General features: G+C 56.3%; 1 protein-coding gene across 9 annotated transcripts in view; it reads left to right on the forward strand.

Annotated features, from left to right (window-relative positions):
• MAPK8IP3 (mitogen-activated protein kinase 8 interacting protein 3) overlaps positions 1–14,425 on the forward strand; it is a 47,466-nt gene that overhangs the window by 24,507 nt on the left and 8,534 nt on the right. For 3 of the 9 annotated variants that reach the window (XM_032603903.1, XM_032603906.1, XM_032603909.1), the window contains 8 exons: positions 3,253–3,499; positions 4,067–4,169; positions 4,415–4,533; positions 10,438–10,449; positions 11,319–11,336; positions 12,620–12,677; positions 12,973–13,125; positions 14,078–14,159. In XM_032603903.1, coding sequence (XP_032459794.1) covers positions 3,253–3,499; positions 4,067–4,169; positions 4,415–4,533; positions 10,438–10,449; positions 11,319–11,336; positions 12,620–12,677; positions 12,973–13,125; positions 14,078–14,159 — 792 coding nt within the window. Of the gene's footprint in view, positions 1–1,162; positions 2,588–3,252; positions 3,500–4,066; positions 4,170–4,414; positions 4,534–10,437; positions 10,450–11,318; positions 11,337–12,619; positions 12,678–12,972; positions 13,126–14,077; positions 14,160–14,425 lie in introns of those variants that run through there. The other 6 variants (XM_032603904.1, XM_032603907.1, XM_032603911.1 and 3 more) reach the window with 5 other exon arrangements.

Genomic DNA, 14,425 nt, shown 5'->3' on the forward strand with positions numbered 1-14,425 from the left:
CCACATTCTTTCAGGAGGGTGTGGCCGCAGCCGGGACTCTTGGCTGCTCGGGGACCTGCCTACAGCCAGGGCGTGCCCATTGGACAGGGGGGACCTTCCTACAGCCAGGGCGTGCCCATCGGGCAGGGCTGAGCGTAGTGACCATCCCGGAACATAACCCAGAGCCTCGCAACCAGACTGGGCTTCACCCCACACTTGTCCTTCTAGCATCTGAGGTTTGCACTCCAACCAGGAGAAAGTCAAAGGCCAGGGGTCAACTTCTCTTCTTTGGGCTGTTCTTACCGGCCTACCCGTGCTAACCACCTGAGTTTGAGAAGGAAGACGTCTTGGGTGTGCTCAGCTCAGCAGTGAGAGCACCCACCCTCCATCCCCAGCACTGGGGCCCTGGGAAGGCCAAGGGCAGGCACTTGTGCAGGGCCCCTGGGCACTTGCTGCCGGTCTTGGTCTGTGAGCTCAGCCCATCTGGTGAAGGCAGGCTGTGGCAGGACGGAACGCGGGCCCCATTGCTCGTTGAAGAGACCAGACCCTCGCCCTGGGTCTGGTGATTCCCCACTGAGGCCATCAGAGGATACCCTCTGGGCCGGGTCGAGCAGTTGATGTGGGCCCAGGCTTCCCCACAGCGTCCTTCCCGCCGCGACTCATTGCCGGCTGTCCTCCTGCCTCGCAGTGTCCAGCTGGGCTGCAGGAGGTCACCACAAGCTGCCAGCTGTGTCGGAAAGCGACCCCACTCACCCTGCGTCTGTTCCGCAGAGTGAGCACACCTCGTGCCCGCCAGCCACTGGCTCTCCTGCCAGCAAGTGGGCTCCGGGCAGAAGGGGTGGGGCCCACAGCTGGCGTGTACCCCCAAGCCCCTGCGGGGGCGTTGAGCCTCAGAAAGCTGGGAGGCTGGGGTCTCCAGACGGCCCCTTGGGCTAGCCTGTGTTCTCATGCGTCTCTCTTTCTCCTGCGTCGTCTGAAATCGTTCTCTCTTAATAAATTATAGTCCTTTATGTTTTCGTTCATAGGTGTGTTTTGTTTGATTTTTTTTAATAATTACTTTTAAGTTCTTTTTATTTTATGCTCTAGGTTTTCAAGTTTTTCTAATTTTTTAATTTGTTTTGTTGTTTTTGTTTTGTTTTTTGTTTTTATGTACTGTATTTTCAGTGTTTTAACCAAACAGTTGTGGCTCCTCATGGGAGGCATGGCCGCTGGGATGTGGGTTCTTTGCATTTGGAGGTCACTGCTGCACGTTGGTGTTAGAGGTTGGCAGGTTTCTTTAGGTAAGTGGTGGCCAGGGGGAGTGTCCTGTGGGTAAGTGGTGGCCTGCAGGCGACAGACAGCTAGGGGAGTAGGGGGAGGCCTGGTTATGCCGCAGAATTACCCACGGTGACTACCAGAGTCAGGAGGCCCACGGAAACAGTGTTCAAATCACGGACAGGTGGGGAGCGTGGCCATTGTGTCAGGTGGTCTGACAGTGTGTGCTTCCGTGAGGCATGGGCTCATGTGCCCGGCCGTCTTTGTGGAAGTCCCTGTGCATCAGCCTGGAGCATAGCCCTCCTCAGGTACCACTCTCCTCGGAACCCTCCCTGTGGGAGAGCACTCAGGCCTCCACCACAGAGGCGTGCAGTGTGCACGGTGCTGTGAAAAGGAAAGGGTTTTTTCTTTACAAATTGGCCCTGAGCTGCAGAACCCAAACCCAAACCAAAAATGTTTGCAGGGGGCGCTTCTGACCACAGCTCATCAGCAACCCGGATGAGTGTTGTTGGCTATGGGGGCCATCCTGTTCCCTGTGGGGTGTTGTGGGCACCTTGCCTCCACCCATCCCCAGCTCTAGTCACCACAAGTGTCTCCAGACATCACCAAGTGTCCCTCAGGGACACAGCTGCTGGGATGGGAGCCCTGTCGAGAGGAGAATGAGGATGTGAGGTTCCGGGTAGAAGAGTCTCAGCCCAGGGAGAGGCGGCGCCTGGCGGGGACCAGGCTGCTCGGGAAAAGGCAGATCCTACAAGGCTCCCAAACCACTCTGACTCCTAGTCACCTGGAGGTGGCCATGGGAGCACGGTCAGCCCTTCCTAGTTAAAGGTGGGGGTAGGTTGGTCCCAGCATCCATCCAGCTTCACAGAGAAGGCCGACACCCCGTCATCAGCTCTTCTTGTAAGAAAGTTCTCCTGAAAGGGTGTCCTCTGAGGAAACCATGTGATCTGGCGCCGATGGGAACATGTACCCAGAGTGGCCTCTCAGTGCTGCCCCCCTCCGCCCCCATTGGCCTCAGCCCCTCCTGAGGCCATGCCCCTTCTCGGCACCAGGCAAGAAAGAGGCTGCGGGGGCCCCACGGCACCTGCTCAGGGATGAGTCGGGGGTGAGTCTGGGGTTACCGATGTTAGTTCGTAGAAGAGCGGAGGCTATTTTTATTGAGGTTCCCTGATGGTTTCACCAGGAAAGACGGTAGGAGAGGAATGTTTGTTTGCTGTCCACCTTTATTCAAACAATGTGTTCTCTCTCCAGGGAGATTCTTAAGGTCAACAGTTGATTGCAGTTTTTACTAATCTGGTCTTTTTTCACTCTCGGAACATTGGGGGACGTCCCATTCTGTGGAATTTGCATTTGCGTAGGTGTTGAAGGCAAACTTTGGTTTGGTTGGGCCGTGGAGATTAAGCGAGACCCATCCCCTGGTGTCTCTTTGTTGGGGAGGCCACCACTGGCAGAACTGGGGAGGTGCCCACTTGTCACAGCCCCTGACTGTGGCCAGGGCGGGAGGCAGGAGGCAGGAACCAGAGGGACCAGCCCTCGAGGGCCTCGCAGTGGAGCAGTAACTTGATCAGAAGGCATGCCGGCCTCCCCGGCCTCCTTCCCAGCCGGGGAGCTTCTGCCCTGACCTGGGCTGGGGCTTAGCTCTGCCCACCCACCGGCTGCAAGGGGCTACTGGCCACATCCACATAGCTTCGTGTCTAGCCCCATACTGGAAAGCGTGCAAGCCAAAAGCCCGGCCCAAGCCATTTAAATAAGGTGTAGCCGCCTCTGGAAAGCCAGAGGCTGGATGAGTCAAGTGAAGAGGCTGGGAGGAATCAGCCCAGCAGGAGAGAAGTGGCCTCCTGTCACTTCCATTCTGGCATGGAGTGCTGTTTTACTGCGGCCGAGTAGCAAAGACCCCAAGCAAGGGGGCCTCATGGTGGTGGCCGAGGCCCTGCCGGCCCTGCATGGTCCACACCTCGTGGCCTCCCCGGGGGACCCGACCCGCGCCACGAGCTTCCCTCTTCCTGTGTTTGGCCCCAGTGTCCGCAGGATGAGATGTCCGAGTCAGGCCAGTCCTCAGCGGCGGCCACACCCAGCACCACGGGCACCAAGTCCAACACGCCCACGTCCTCTGTGCCCTCGGCTGCGGTCACACCCCTCAGCGAGGGCCTGCAACCTCTGGGCGACTACAGCGGCAGCTCCAAGAACAACAAGAGAGCGCGAGAGAAGCGCAACAGCCGCAACATGGAGGTGCAGGTCACACAGGAGATGCGCAACGTCAGCATAGGTACTGGCCGCCCCGCCTGCCCAGCGCCCCACCCTCACCAGCACCACGCATGTCTCCTCCCAGTTCGCAGGGCTGGTCGCTCCTGAGGCCTCTCCTTGGCTGCCCTGTCCTCAAGTGGTCATGCCTCTGTATGTGTGTCCTGACTGACCCCTGCTTTTTATAAGGACACAGTCAGATGAGACCAGGGCCCACCCTTTGGCCTCATTTTACCTTCATCACCTCTTTAAAAACCCATCTGCAATACAGTCACATTCTGAGGAACTGGGGTCCAGGGCTTCAGCCTGTGAATTTGGGGGACACAACTCAGCCTGACAGTAGACCACTGTCATCCAGCAGACACAGTCTAATCAAAGAAAAGGGAAGGAAAAAATGGCCTGTTCAGGTGGGATCACAGTTCTGGGGGACAGGCCCCATCCAGCCACCAGCTCGAGAAGAACCCCCACCATGACCATCCCTGCCTGTGGTGGCCTAGCGTGGGGTCTCCGGACAAGGGGCCCCAGGGCAGCCATGAGTAGTACAGGGAACTGCTGGTCACCCCCTGACCCTGGGCTCCACTGTTTCCCCCAGGCATGGGCAGCAGTGACGAGTGGTCTGATGTTCAGGACATTATTGACTCCACCCCAGAGCTGGACATGGGCCGGGAGCCCCGCCTGGACCGCACGGGCAGCAGGTGCTCACTGGGCCCAAAGCCAGTCCCGAATGGCTCAGCACTCACCCTGGGAGTTGGTGCCCCTGGTAGAGGTGCCTCGCAGCCCCTCGAGGTGGGAGAACTGCCCAGGACACTGACCCGCCACCCGCCACACCTGCACTTGCGCCAGCGGTGTTGGCATCGAGTGGCCCCTCAGAGGTGTCCCCGTGTGCGGTCCAGTGGTGCTGCCCACTCACTCCACCTTCCTCGGCTGCGTGTCCCCACAGCCCAACCCAGGGGATCGTGAACAAGGCTTTTGGCATCAACACTGACTCCCTGTACCACGAGCTGTCAACTGCGGGGTCCGAGGTCATCGGCGATGTGGACGAAGGGGCCGACCTGCTAGGTAAAAACAACCATCCCCGGGACACTGTTGTGGTTGGGTTTGTGATGAAAGCAAAGTCTCTGTGAGCCAGGAAGTTCTTTTTACAAACTGTGAATATTGAGATGTATTCGCTTACCGTAACTCGCCTCTTAAAGTGTGCCGCTCGGTGGGGTTTGGGGTGCTCACGGATTCCAGCAACTGTCTATAGACCATCTTGTCAGCCCAAGAAGAAACCCATTCCCAGTGGCCCTCAGCCCAGCCCTGCTCCAAGCCCCTCCCCTGGGCAGCCCACTTTCTAGGAACGTTTTGGGAGGGTGGTGGTTGCCAGCTCCTCCAGTCCACGAGGAGCATGCCCAGACAGTGTCAGTGCCCTCCGGGAGCCCTGCGAGGCTATGTCTGAGACGGGTGCAGAGACAGCCTGCCTGATTCAGACTTGCTCCTGGTCCTCCCTCCCTGCCCGAGCCAGGCCCCGTGTGCCAGCGTCTGCCTGTACCTGAGGGCAGCCTGCATGGCTCTGAGGCCAGGCTGTGGCCCTCAGGGCAGTGGAGGGAAGTCACGCTGTCTCTCAGTGGGGTTCAAGCTCCCCTGGCCCAGATGTGTGTCCGGAGCCCCAGCCTGGAGAAGCGGCCTTGTCCCTGAAGCCCTCTCTCCTGCTCAGCAGCCAGCAAGGTGGGCGTCAAGGCCGTGGTTCTGTTCTGTCCCCTCCCCACACCCCAAGGAAGGGTCCTCTTGTTTCTCCTTGGGGAGGGGCAGTAGCTGCCTCCACTGGATACGTGGCAAGCAGGGTGGTAGTGATTCCACTAAGAGAATCCGGGAAGGCTGCCTTCTGACGTTTGATCCATGTTTTATCATCTGCTGCCTGAGGAGGCGGAGCTGTCTGGCATCTGAGGGTTTCTGTTGCCAGCCTCTCTGCTGCTCTCACTTGCCCCTGATAGACGCACCAGCAGGGACTCGGGGCATCTCTGGACCGGTTCCCCGGGTAGACAGCACCGCCCGGCCGGCCTGCCAGCTGCACACACCACCAGGCCTGACCTGCAAAGGAAGGGGGCCCAGCTGGCGTTTTTAGCTGGAACAGCCTCGCTTTCTTTGCAGTGGGCCTGCATCCTATTAGTTCTCATAAGTTGTCTTACTCAGGGTGGGGAGACCTCCAGGCAGCAGCATCATCTGGGGTGTTTAGCACGCCTTGTGCCTGGAACAGTTTTTTCAGCCAGAATTTAAATTTTTCAGCCAGAATTTTCAGCCAGAGATATAGGTACACAACTGTATATATCAAATTGTGGTAAAACCATAATGTAAAACGTATCAGTTTTTAGGTGTACATTTCAGTAAAGTACATTCATACTCAATGGTGAAAGACTGAAAGTGTCCCCTCTAAGATTAGGAACAAGACAAAGATGCCCGCTTTTGGCAGTATATATTTTTAATGGAATTTTTCTCACAAGCATTGTAAAAATATATATTTAAAAATACACAAAAGCTGTTAGTATTCAGAAAAAGTCTACTCATTAGGGACAGTCACTTTTAGTATTTTGACATCCTTCTCTTCTTTACATATTTCAGATACTACCATATAAATTCAATTTTTAGGCATTTTTTTATTTTTAGAAAAAGGATACATGCTGATAATAATATTAAAGTAATATCAGACATTGCCAAGAAGGAAGTAAAAACCAGAGGAGCCCCCAAGCCGTGATGAGTGACACCCTCCCAGGCGCCAGGGCCCCAGCATGCGCACCTGGGACGTGGGGTGGCAGCTTTTGTCTGGCCTTTTCTTCATGGCTGATGTTAATGTTTCCTTGAACCACTAAGATTCCTCTGCACGTTTTAACTTCCTTATCTTTGTGTGACTGTGAATTGCCTAATCAATTCTAATTTTTGCTGTTTGAATACCACTGTCATAGCTACCTGCGGGCGTAGATCTTTCTAGATGTGGGAACCCCCTGGACAGGTGTGGACTCGTGGGGATGGGCTATAGGCTGCTCCCCTGCATGTGCTCACACCAGCAGGGCCGGGCGTGGCCGGGAGGAGGCACCTGGGATCCAGGCTGTGATGGGTGGTCACTGGAAGGAGTGCCTTTCTGCCCGGGCAACCTTGGAGCCACGCCGGGCCTGGGGGGCAGCCTCCTGCACTGGAGAGCTTACACAGCAGGGCACCACACTTTCTTGAGCTTTTGAGAACCTGATAAAAAGGTAAAAGGCATCTCCCTAGGAAGACATACAGACATAGGATGTTTTGCATTTCCATGTCAGGGTCGGAGGCCCAGCTTCGCATTCCCGCTCCTGGTGCGGAGCTCTGGAGGAGGTCTGAGGAGCGAAGCAGGGCCCCTGCACCTCGTACCTTTCTTCAGTCTCGTCATGTGACAAGATTCCAACACTCATCACGGGCCTTACGAGAAGAGCGACACCAATGTTTTATATACCCAGCCACCGTTAATGCCTCACACTGCTAGTGTCTCCATTTCACAGATGAAGAAACTGAGGTCACAGAGGCTGAGGTGAAGTGGCAGAGCCAGGACTTGAACTCAGGTCCCACCCAGGGTGGCAGCTCTGCCTCCAACCACCGCTGTGCTTTTTTTTAACAGCCTTATTGAGATGGAATTTCCACACCATACAATCCACCCACTTTAAGTGTACACCTCAGTGACTTTTAGCACGTTCGGATTTGTGCAGTCATCACCACATAGCTTTAGAACATTTTACACCGCCCCTCAAATGAAACCTGTACCCACTAGCATTCGCTCCCCGCCACCACCCTGGCACTGCTGCTCTACTTCCTGTCTCTGCAGGCTTGCCTGTTCTGGACATTTCACGTCAGTGACCTTTTCCATCTGGCTGCCTTCATTTAGCATCATGCCTTTAAGGTTCGTCCACGTTGGAGTGTGTCAGAGTTTCATTCCTTTTTATGGCTGAATAATGTTTCAGTGTGGATAGACCACATTTCATGTATCCATTCAGCCGCTGATGGACATTTGGGTCATTTCACTTTTGGCTGTTGTGACTGATGCTTCTGCTACACTTTTGGTGCCTCGCATGGTTCTATGAGATCACCGGAGCTCACTGGCCTTCTCACTACCTGGTGGCACTGGGTGGCCTGCCAGTCAGTCCATCCCGTCGGCCACGTTTCCTGCCTTGCCCTGTGGCCCCAGGCTGCAGAGCTGTCCCCTCCCCTGCAGCACCCACAGGTGCAGTGCTGATGGTGTGCGTGCTCACTCCATGTGACTGCCCCCCACCCATCCTGGCACCCCCGGGGCTGGCAGATGCTCTAGCATGTGGCCACATCCTGTGGTTCAGACAGCACCGTTCCGGACGCCAGAGTCTCCATAAAGAGTGATGGGAGGGAAAAGCAGAGAACTAGAAACCGCACACCAGTGAGTTTTACCTGGAGCCACATTGACTGAGTCAGTAGATAGAGGTGCAGTCTGTTGCAGCAGGGTTCCTGAGAGGGAAATGATGTCTGATGCATCTCCTGAGGTCAGTTCCCTCAAGCAGGAGTGCCTGACGTGAGAAGCTCTAACCAGTGCATCTGATGGGTCTGTGCTGAGGGGCTGGAGTGAGAATCGTCTTACCTGGTGGTGAGTGCCCAGGCACTTGCGCTGCAATGCTTGGCGGGCAGGGGCCCTCTCAGGCACCACTTAGTTCTGGTTGGAATGAGACCCCACTCTTGGGAGTGATGGGCCTTTGGGTGCCTCTCTGGAGCCTTCATCACGAGCACAGGCAAGGCAGGCAGCCCTGAGATGTTGAGGAGAGCCGCGAGCTCCTGTGATCTGTGGACAGAGCCCTGGAGTGAGGGTTCCGCCCTTTGTCCAGCAGGGTGGAGGGATGAGCTGGGGTCTGCTCGAGTCCCCAGAGTCTGGCTCAGCTGGAGGAAGTGTCAGTGACAGGAGGCCTGGTCCCCCATCACCAGTTCCTGAAGACATTCAGATGATGGATTATTCAATATGTGTACTGGATTCGTTGACTAGCCACTTGGAAAAAAATGAGGTCTAATTCAACCTCACTCCGAACACAAAAATAATTTCTAGGTGGATTAAAGATCTAAACATAAAAATACAAGGATAACAGAACTGGAAGAGAGTATTGGAGAGTATTTTCATAATCTGGGCTTCTCTTCATTGCCAAAACCAAAGAATATATATGTATGTGTGTGTGTGTATGTGTATATATATGTACGTATGTGTATGTATGTATATGTATTTATGGTCTTCACCATTAACGTTAAAAGAAGTGAAGTACAATAGGAAGCTTCCCTAGGGGTGCAGTGGTTAAGAATCTGCCTGCCAATGCAGGGGACACAGGTTCGAGCCCTAGTCTGGTAAGATCCCACATGCCACGGAGCAACTAAGCCCGTGCGCCACAACTACTGAGCCTGTGCTCTAGAGCCCGCGAGCCACAATTACTGAGCCCACATGCCGTGACTACTGAAGCCCTTGCGCCTAGAGCCTGTGCTCCACAATAAGGGAAGCCACCGCAACGAGAAGTCTGCACACCGCAACAGAGAGTTGCCCCCGCTCGCCGCAACTAGAGATAGCCTGTGTGCAGCAATGAAGACCCAATGCAGGCAAAAATTAATTAAAAAAAATTTTTTTAAATATGAAATGAGTAGAGGATAAAGCAGGACATTCACAGAAGAGACCCACAAACCTGAAAAGATGTTCAACTTCAAGAATAACACAGAAATGAATAGTGAGAGAGTATACAGCTAAACTCTTTTTCCTCAAACGATTGACAAAAATGAAGCGGGTACTGTCCACCCCGCTGATGGGAGGTGGCCGGTAGAGGCCAGCTGGCAGGGTACCGCCAGGCTGGACCTGGAGGGAGCGGGACCACCACTCCTCAAATAGGGCCAAGGCACCCACAGGAGCCCGTGCGCGTGTCCTGGTGCCCACACACAACCGTGCAGGCCCGAAATACCTGTCAAAGGAGCTGATGCCCTAGGAAACGATGGGACGTCTCCATATGGAAATACATCGAAGCTTTCAAGGTGATCGTGGATCCTTCATGTGGAAGGGGTCCTGGGATACCGTGTGAGGTGCAACGGAGGAAGTTGCCCAAGAGGATGGAGAGTGGTGGTCACGATTTTGTTTTTTAGAAACTGATGTCTGCCTAGAAAGATGTCTGAGAAGGAGAATATCAAGCGTGAACAGCAGCTGCCTGGGAAGTAGAGATGAGAGGGGACACATCTACTTCTGAACCGCCTATCAAAATGATAAATCCACTTTATCATTTGAATTCCTTCCACAGATTCTGTAGTTTGTCATTTAAGTCAGGCGACTTTTTATACCAATTCTGCGTGAAATGAACCAAATAGAATAGCATCATTTCCTCAAGTCTTCAGCTGGGTGGTAGAGAGCAGTTTGGCACAAGTGCCCCCCCCACCCCTCACATCCTGACTCAGTGATTCCCTCCCTGCACAGTAGGGCCCTTGTCTTCTGGTTGCCCTTGACCTAAGGTCTTGCCCTTCCCCTAAGACCTGGGCTGGCCAGGGCCCCACCCCCACCCCCCACCGAGGCCAGGTCCTTGTCCGTGGCTCACTCACTCTGGGGGCGCCTGTGAGGCTGGATGCCCAGCACCCACCACACCACACCCACACACACGTTAGCTTTACAGGGGTCTGGCCCTCCTGATGGTGGTGGGAGTACAGGGGCAAGCAGGCTTTAGATCTGCACGCCTGCCCCAGGGCCCCCAGGACTGAGGAGCGTGATGTTCTGACCTCCCCTTTCCTTCAGGGTTCCTGCCTTGGATGCATTTGGCACCCGCAGACCTGGGGTCGTCTGCTCGTACGCTTTTGGGCCCTTCAACGTGGAAATGGCTGATCATCGTCGCTTTTTCTTTAATAAGAGTTTCTTCATTTTGTTGGTTTCAGTCACCAATTAACCTTTGTCACTTCCTTCCCCGTCTCTCTGTGCTTCGCTGGACACGGCCCCAGGGGAGTTCTCAGGTGTGTATCTCTGCTGTCTGTTTGCGGACCGTCTTCCCCATGGTGGCGTCCAGGTGGAGGGGGTGGCACCCTGGGACACCCCACTGCTGCTGCCCAGTCACCGCCAGCTGTGCAGCCTGTCCCCTCCCAATCCTGGTCCAGGCCACTAAGGCACACGTGCTTTTGCTCACCAGCCTACTGCTGCTCGGAAGCTTTTGGTTTGCTCCACCAGCCCACTGACAGTGACCTTGACAATTGAGGAAGAGCTGCTGTGCCCTTGACCCCTGTCTCTCTCTGTAGGCCATTTCTTAAGGTCCTACAGAGCCGATAGAGGCGGAGGCTAGTTAACTGGACACAGAGTACAGACTCAGTGCTGTGGCATCTCCCCTCTGTTGGGTACACCCTCGAAGTCAGGGGTCCTCTCCCCACGGGGCACATGGGCCAAGCTCCTGCTTTCCTGCTTTCAGCAGAGGCTCTGAGGTCCTGCCCATCCCCGTGCTACTTCCCCACTATGTTCAAGGGCACCCGGGGCCTAGTCACAGCTCTCCCTCATTTGCAGAGACCTCTGTCCTTAGCCCCCACCCCCCACCCCGCCACCCCACCACCCCACCAACCCAGGATTTTAGTGTAAAATGTCAGTTGTGTTGCCCTGATCCTCCACCTCACCACCCAAGGTAAACTTTCTGGAAGGAGTAGCTGGCCCCATCCCGTCTCCCGCCCCTCCTGTCCCACTCCTGTGTCCACCCCTAACCCAGCGAGAAATAGCCCTGAAGTCCCCCCGCCTGCTTATCACACGGGCTTAACGCGCTTCTTTTCTCTCCCCTCCTCTCTCCCTCTCCTTCCTCCCGCCCTGGTCGCCCATCTCCCTGGGACTGGGACGGCGCCCATAGTGCGCGATGATTTTTTTGGTAAGGCCGAGGCCCTGTTTCAGTATGTGTTTCCCTGCTTCTGGCTTCGTCTGCCTCCCTGACACCTTCTCATGCTTCATGAGCCATTTGCTTTGTTGAGCCCGGTGGGGCAGCCGTGGGGGCAGTGGTATCCGTGGCTTCAGGGGTGGGGGTGGGGCCTCCAGCAGGCATGGTGAGCAGGTACCTGACTCCCTCAGAGCAGACCCTTGACAGGCTGAGGAGGGGACCCCAGCCTCTCTCAGCCCCCCTCCCCATTAGTTCAGGAAGGCCTGAGCCCAGTGCCTGCTGCATCCCATCTGAAGGGCAGGCAGGCCACGTTTGAGGCGAGGAGGTGAGAATAGAAACAGCCGGCAGAACCCTAAGCTGACCACACTGTGTGTGTGGGTCATCTCGTCTCATAGTTGTGTTAAGGCCGTGGAGGAGGGAAGTGAACAAGAGGAACAGACCTTGGGCTTCGAGGCAGTCCTGAAGGATTAGATGTGGTGCTTTAGGGGTTTTGTGACACGCCTGCAGAGACCTCAGTCTGCGGGGCCCACTTTGGGGTCTGGCCATCCCCTCTGGGCACCAGCCCCCGGAGTGCTGTCCTCACCTCCACTCCCACCTTCTGGCTCCTGAAGGCCTGCTCCCAGCCTGGTGGAGGGCTGCACCTGCCATGGACCATCCCATCTCCTTGGCCAGTGCTCTCTGTCCCCATCACCACAGCTCCAACCTCCATTCTCCGAGGGGGCAGCTCTGAAAAGGGTCTGCTTCATGATGGCCTGGAAGTCACAGGGCTGGGGGAAGGCAGTGATACTGGGCCAGGGGTGGGCATTGATTGAAGAGGTTGCACAGAGGCCATAACGGTACCGTCCAGGCCCTGCTGGTACCCAGACTTCATGTTGGTAGAGAGCTGTGAGAGCCCATCACTGAGTTCCAGAATGTAAGCCCAGGGCTGCTGCATCCATCGGGGCAGAGGAGACCTGCTCATTGCCCTCCAGAGGCCAGTCTGAGACCCCCACGGGGCTCACACGCAGCAGGTCCTTTCCTGACTGCGTTGCTTGGCGGAGAGCCTGCCTCAAGACCGGCAGAGGCCTCTCTTAGGGTCGCCCGGCCTCCCCAGGCAGGCGTCTTCCTGCAGATCGGGCCTCTGTTCCTTATCCCTTCACATCAGCCCTCCCGGCGGGGGGCCATCCTTCCAGGGGTGGGCCGCCCCCCGGCAGGACGTCTGTTATTCTGAGGCAGGTGTGAGCATCAGGGTCTGGCTTCACCAGGCACACGTAATAACTCCGTACCTTTTGTTTCAGGAATGGGCAAGGAAGTGGGGAATCTGCTGCTGGAGAACTCACAGCTTCTAGAAACCAAGTAAGGATGTTCTTCCTCAGCACCACAGTTGCTGAGACAGCCCCCAACCAGGACCAGGGGCTCCTGTAACAACTGCGTCGGCCCAGTCTCAGGGCAGTCCCCAGGGAGGACCTGGACCCACTGGACTGAGCTCACCCCTCCTGGGAAGAGGATGGGGTGGTCACCTCCTCTCACCACTTTCAAGACCAGGATGTGTCTGCTCAGATACACCAGGGTGGGCAGACCCCTTTGAAACCCCATCACTTAATGTACACACCGGGTCACAAGGAGCTCCCCTCTTTCTGCCTTTTCAAAGAAACGCTCTGAACGTGGTGAAGAACGACCTCATCGCCAAGGTGGACCAGCTCTCGGGGGAGCAGGAGGTGCTGAAGGGGGACTTGGAAGCCGCCAGGCAGGCCAAACTCAGACTGGAGAACCGCATCAAGGACCTGGAGGAGGAGCTGAGGAGGTGAGCGGGGCTCCTTGAGGGGCGGGGCTCCCACGGAGGCTGGGCCACCAGGCGTGGAGAGCGGGGTCAGGCCCTGCCCAGGCCCCTCCGGTCCTCTCCGCACCTCTCCGCAATTCCCTGGCACCTGCTCTCTAGCTAAGCACACCCCCTGAGGTCATTCCTTCCCAAAGTGGCTCACTTTGCGTGCTCACTGCTCAGCCTCCTGCTCATCCCTGAGCTACATCTCATATTCAACCCCATCCAGACCCAACTACTGTGTTGGCAACCCACCCCTCCCCTCTGGTCTCCACCATCCTCGGGGGAATAATCCCACACGAGGGACAGTGTCCTGTCTTGGGTGTCCTTTTTCTGGCGGCTGAGCGGGGCCTTCCCACTCCTCACACTATTACATTCGTTCAGGAGGAGGGAAGGGAGGATAATGGCCTCTGGCCACCGCAGGTCCCCCGCACTCCCCTCTGCTCCCCAGCCCTCAGTCAGCCGAGGTTGGGTCACAGAGCCTTGCTGGGAAGCTCTGGGGTGTCCTCCCCAGCACTCTGCACATCCCTGTGGCCTTTCTCTTCCAGCCTGATCCTCACCCCATTCTCCCAAAGTGGTGCCTTTGGCTCCAGACAGGAAAGGGGAGGTGTTAGGGGCAGGCCCTAGGCAGGTGGCACCTGTGCCAGGTTTGTGGGACTGGGAGCCAGGTCTCCTCTGGCCCTGCCTGAAGCCAGCACTGCCCTCGCCTTCCCGTTAGCAATTGACCTCCTGAATTGGAGGTCCTGTTCCTTGGCTGGGCTTCAGGGCACATGTGGGCAGGGGTGTGGAGCCACCCGTCCCCAAGGCACTGGCAGGAATGCTCAGGGCCTAGAACCTGAGGGGAGAGCGCTGAGTGCAGCTGAGAGGTGGGACACATCCTCTGGGCCAGTGCCCAGTGGGGCCCTCACCCTGCCCTGCTTCCTTCCTCATCCTGTAGAGTGAAGTCAGAGGCCATCATTGCCCACCGTGAACCCAAAGAAGAGGTGGAGGATGTAAGCAGCTATCTCTGTACAGAATTGGTATATTCCACTATTAACATGTGGGCATGGGGGGTGGGCAGTGTGGGCGGTCTTCCCGGGGATGTGCTAGTTCTTCTGGGTCTCTGGCTCCTCCTCACCCCTCCTGTGTGATGACTGCACCCAGCAGCAGCCCCACCACCCCACTGCCCCGGTGACTTCGTACTGTCAGAACCAGCCCCCTCTCTGCGGGATGCCCCCTTACCTAGGTCCTAGCAGATGTGGATTGCACTGTCACAAGTGGGGTCTCCCTGCTTACCGGCCCAACT

Source organism: Phocoena sinus, chromosome 15, assembly GCF_008692025.1.
Source record: "Phocoena sinus isolate mPhoSin1 chromosome 15, mPhoSin1.pri, whole genome shotgun sequence".
Lineage (NCBI taxonomy): Eukaryota > Metazoa > Chordata > Mammalia > Artiodactyla > Phocoenidae > Phocoena > Phocoena sinus.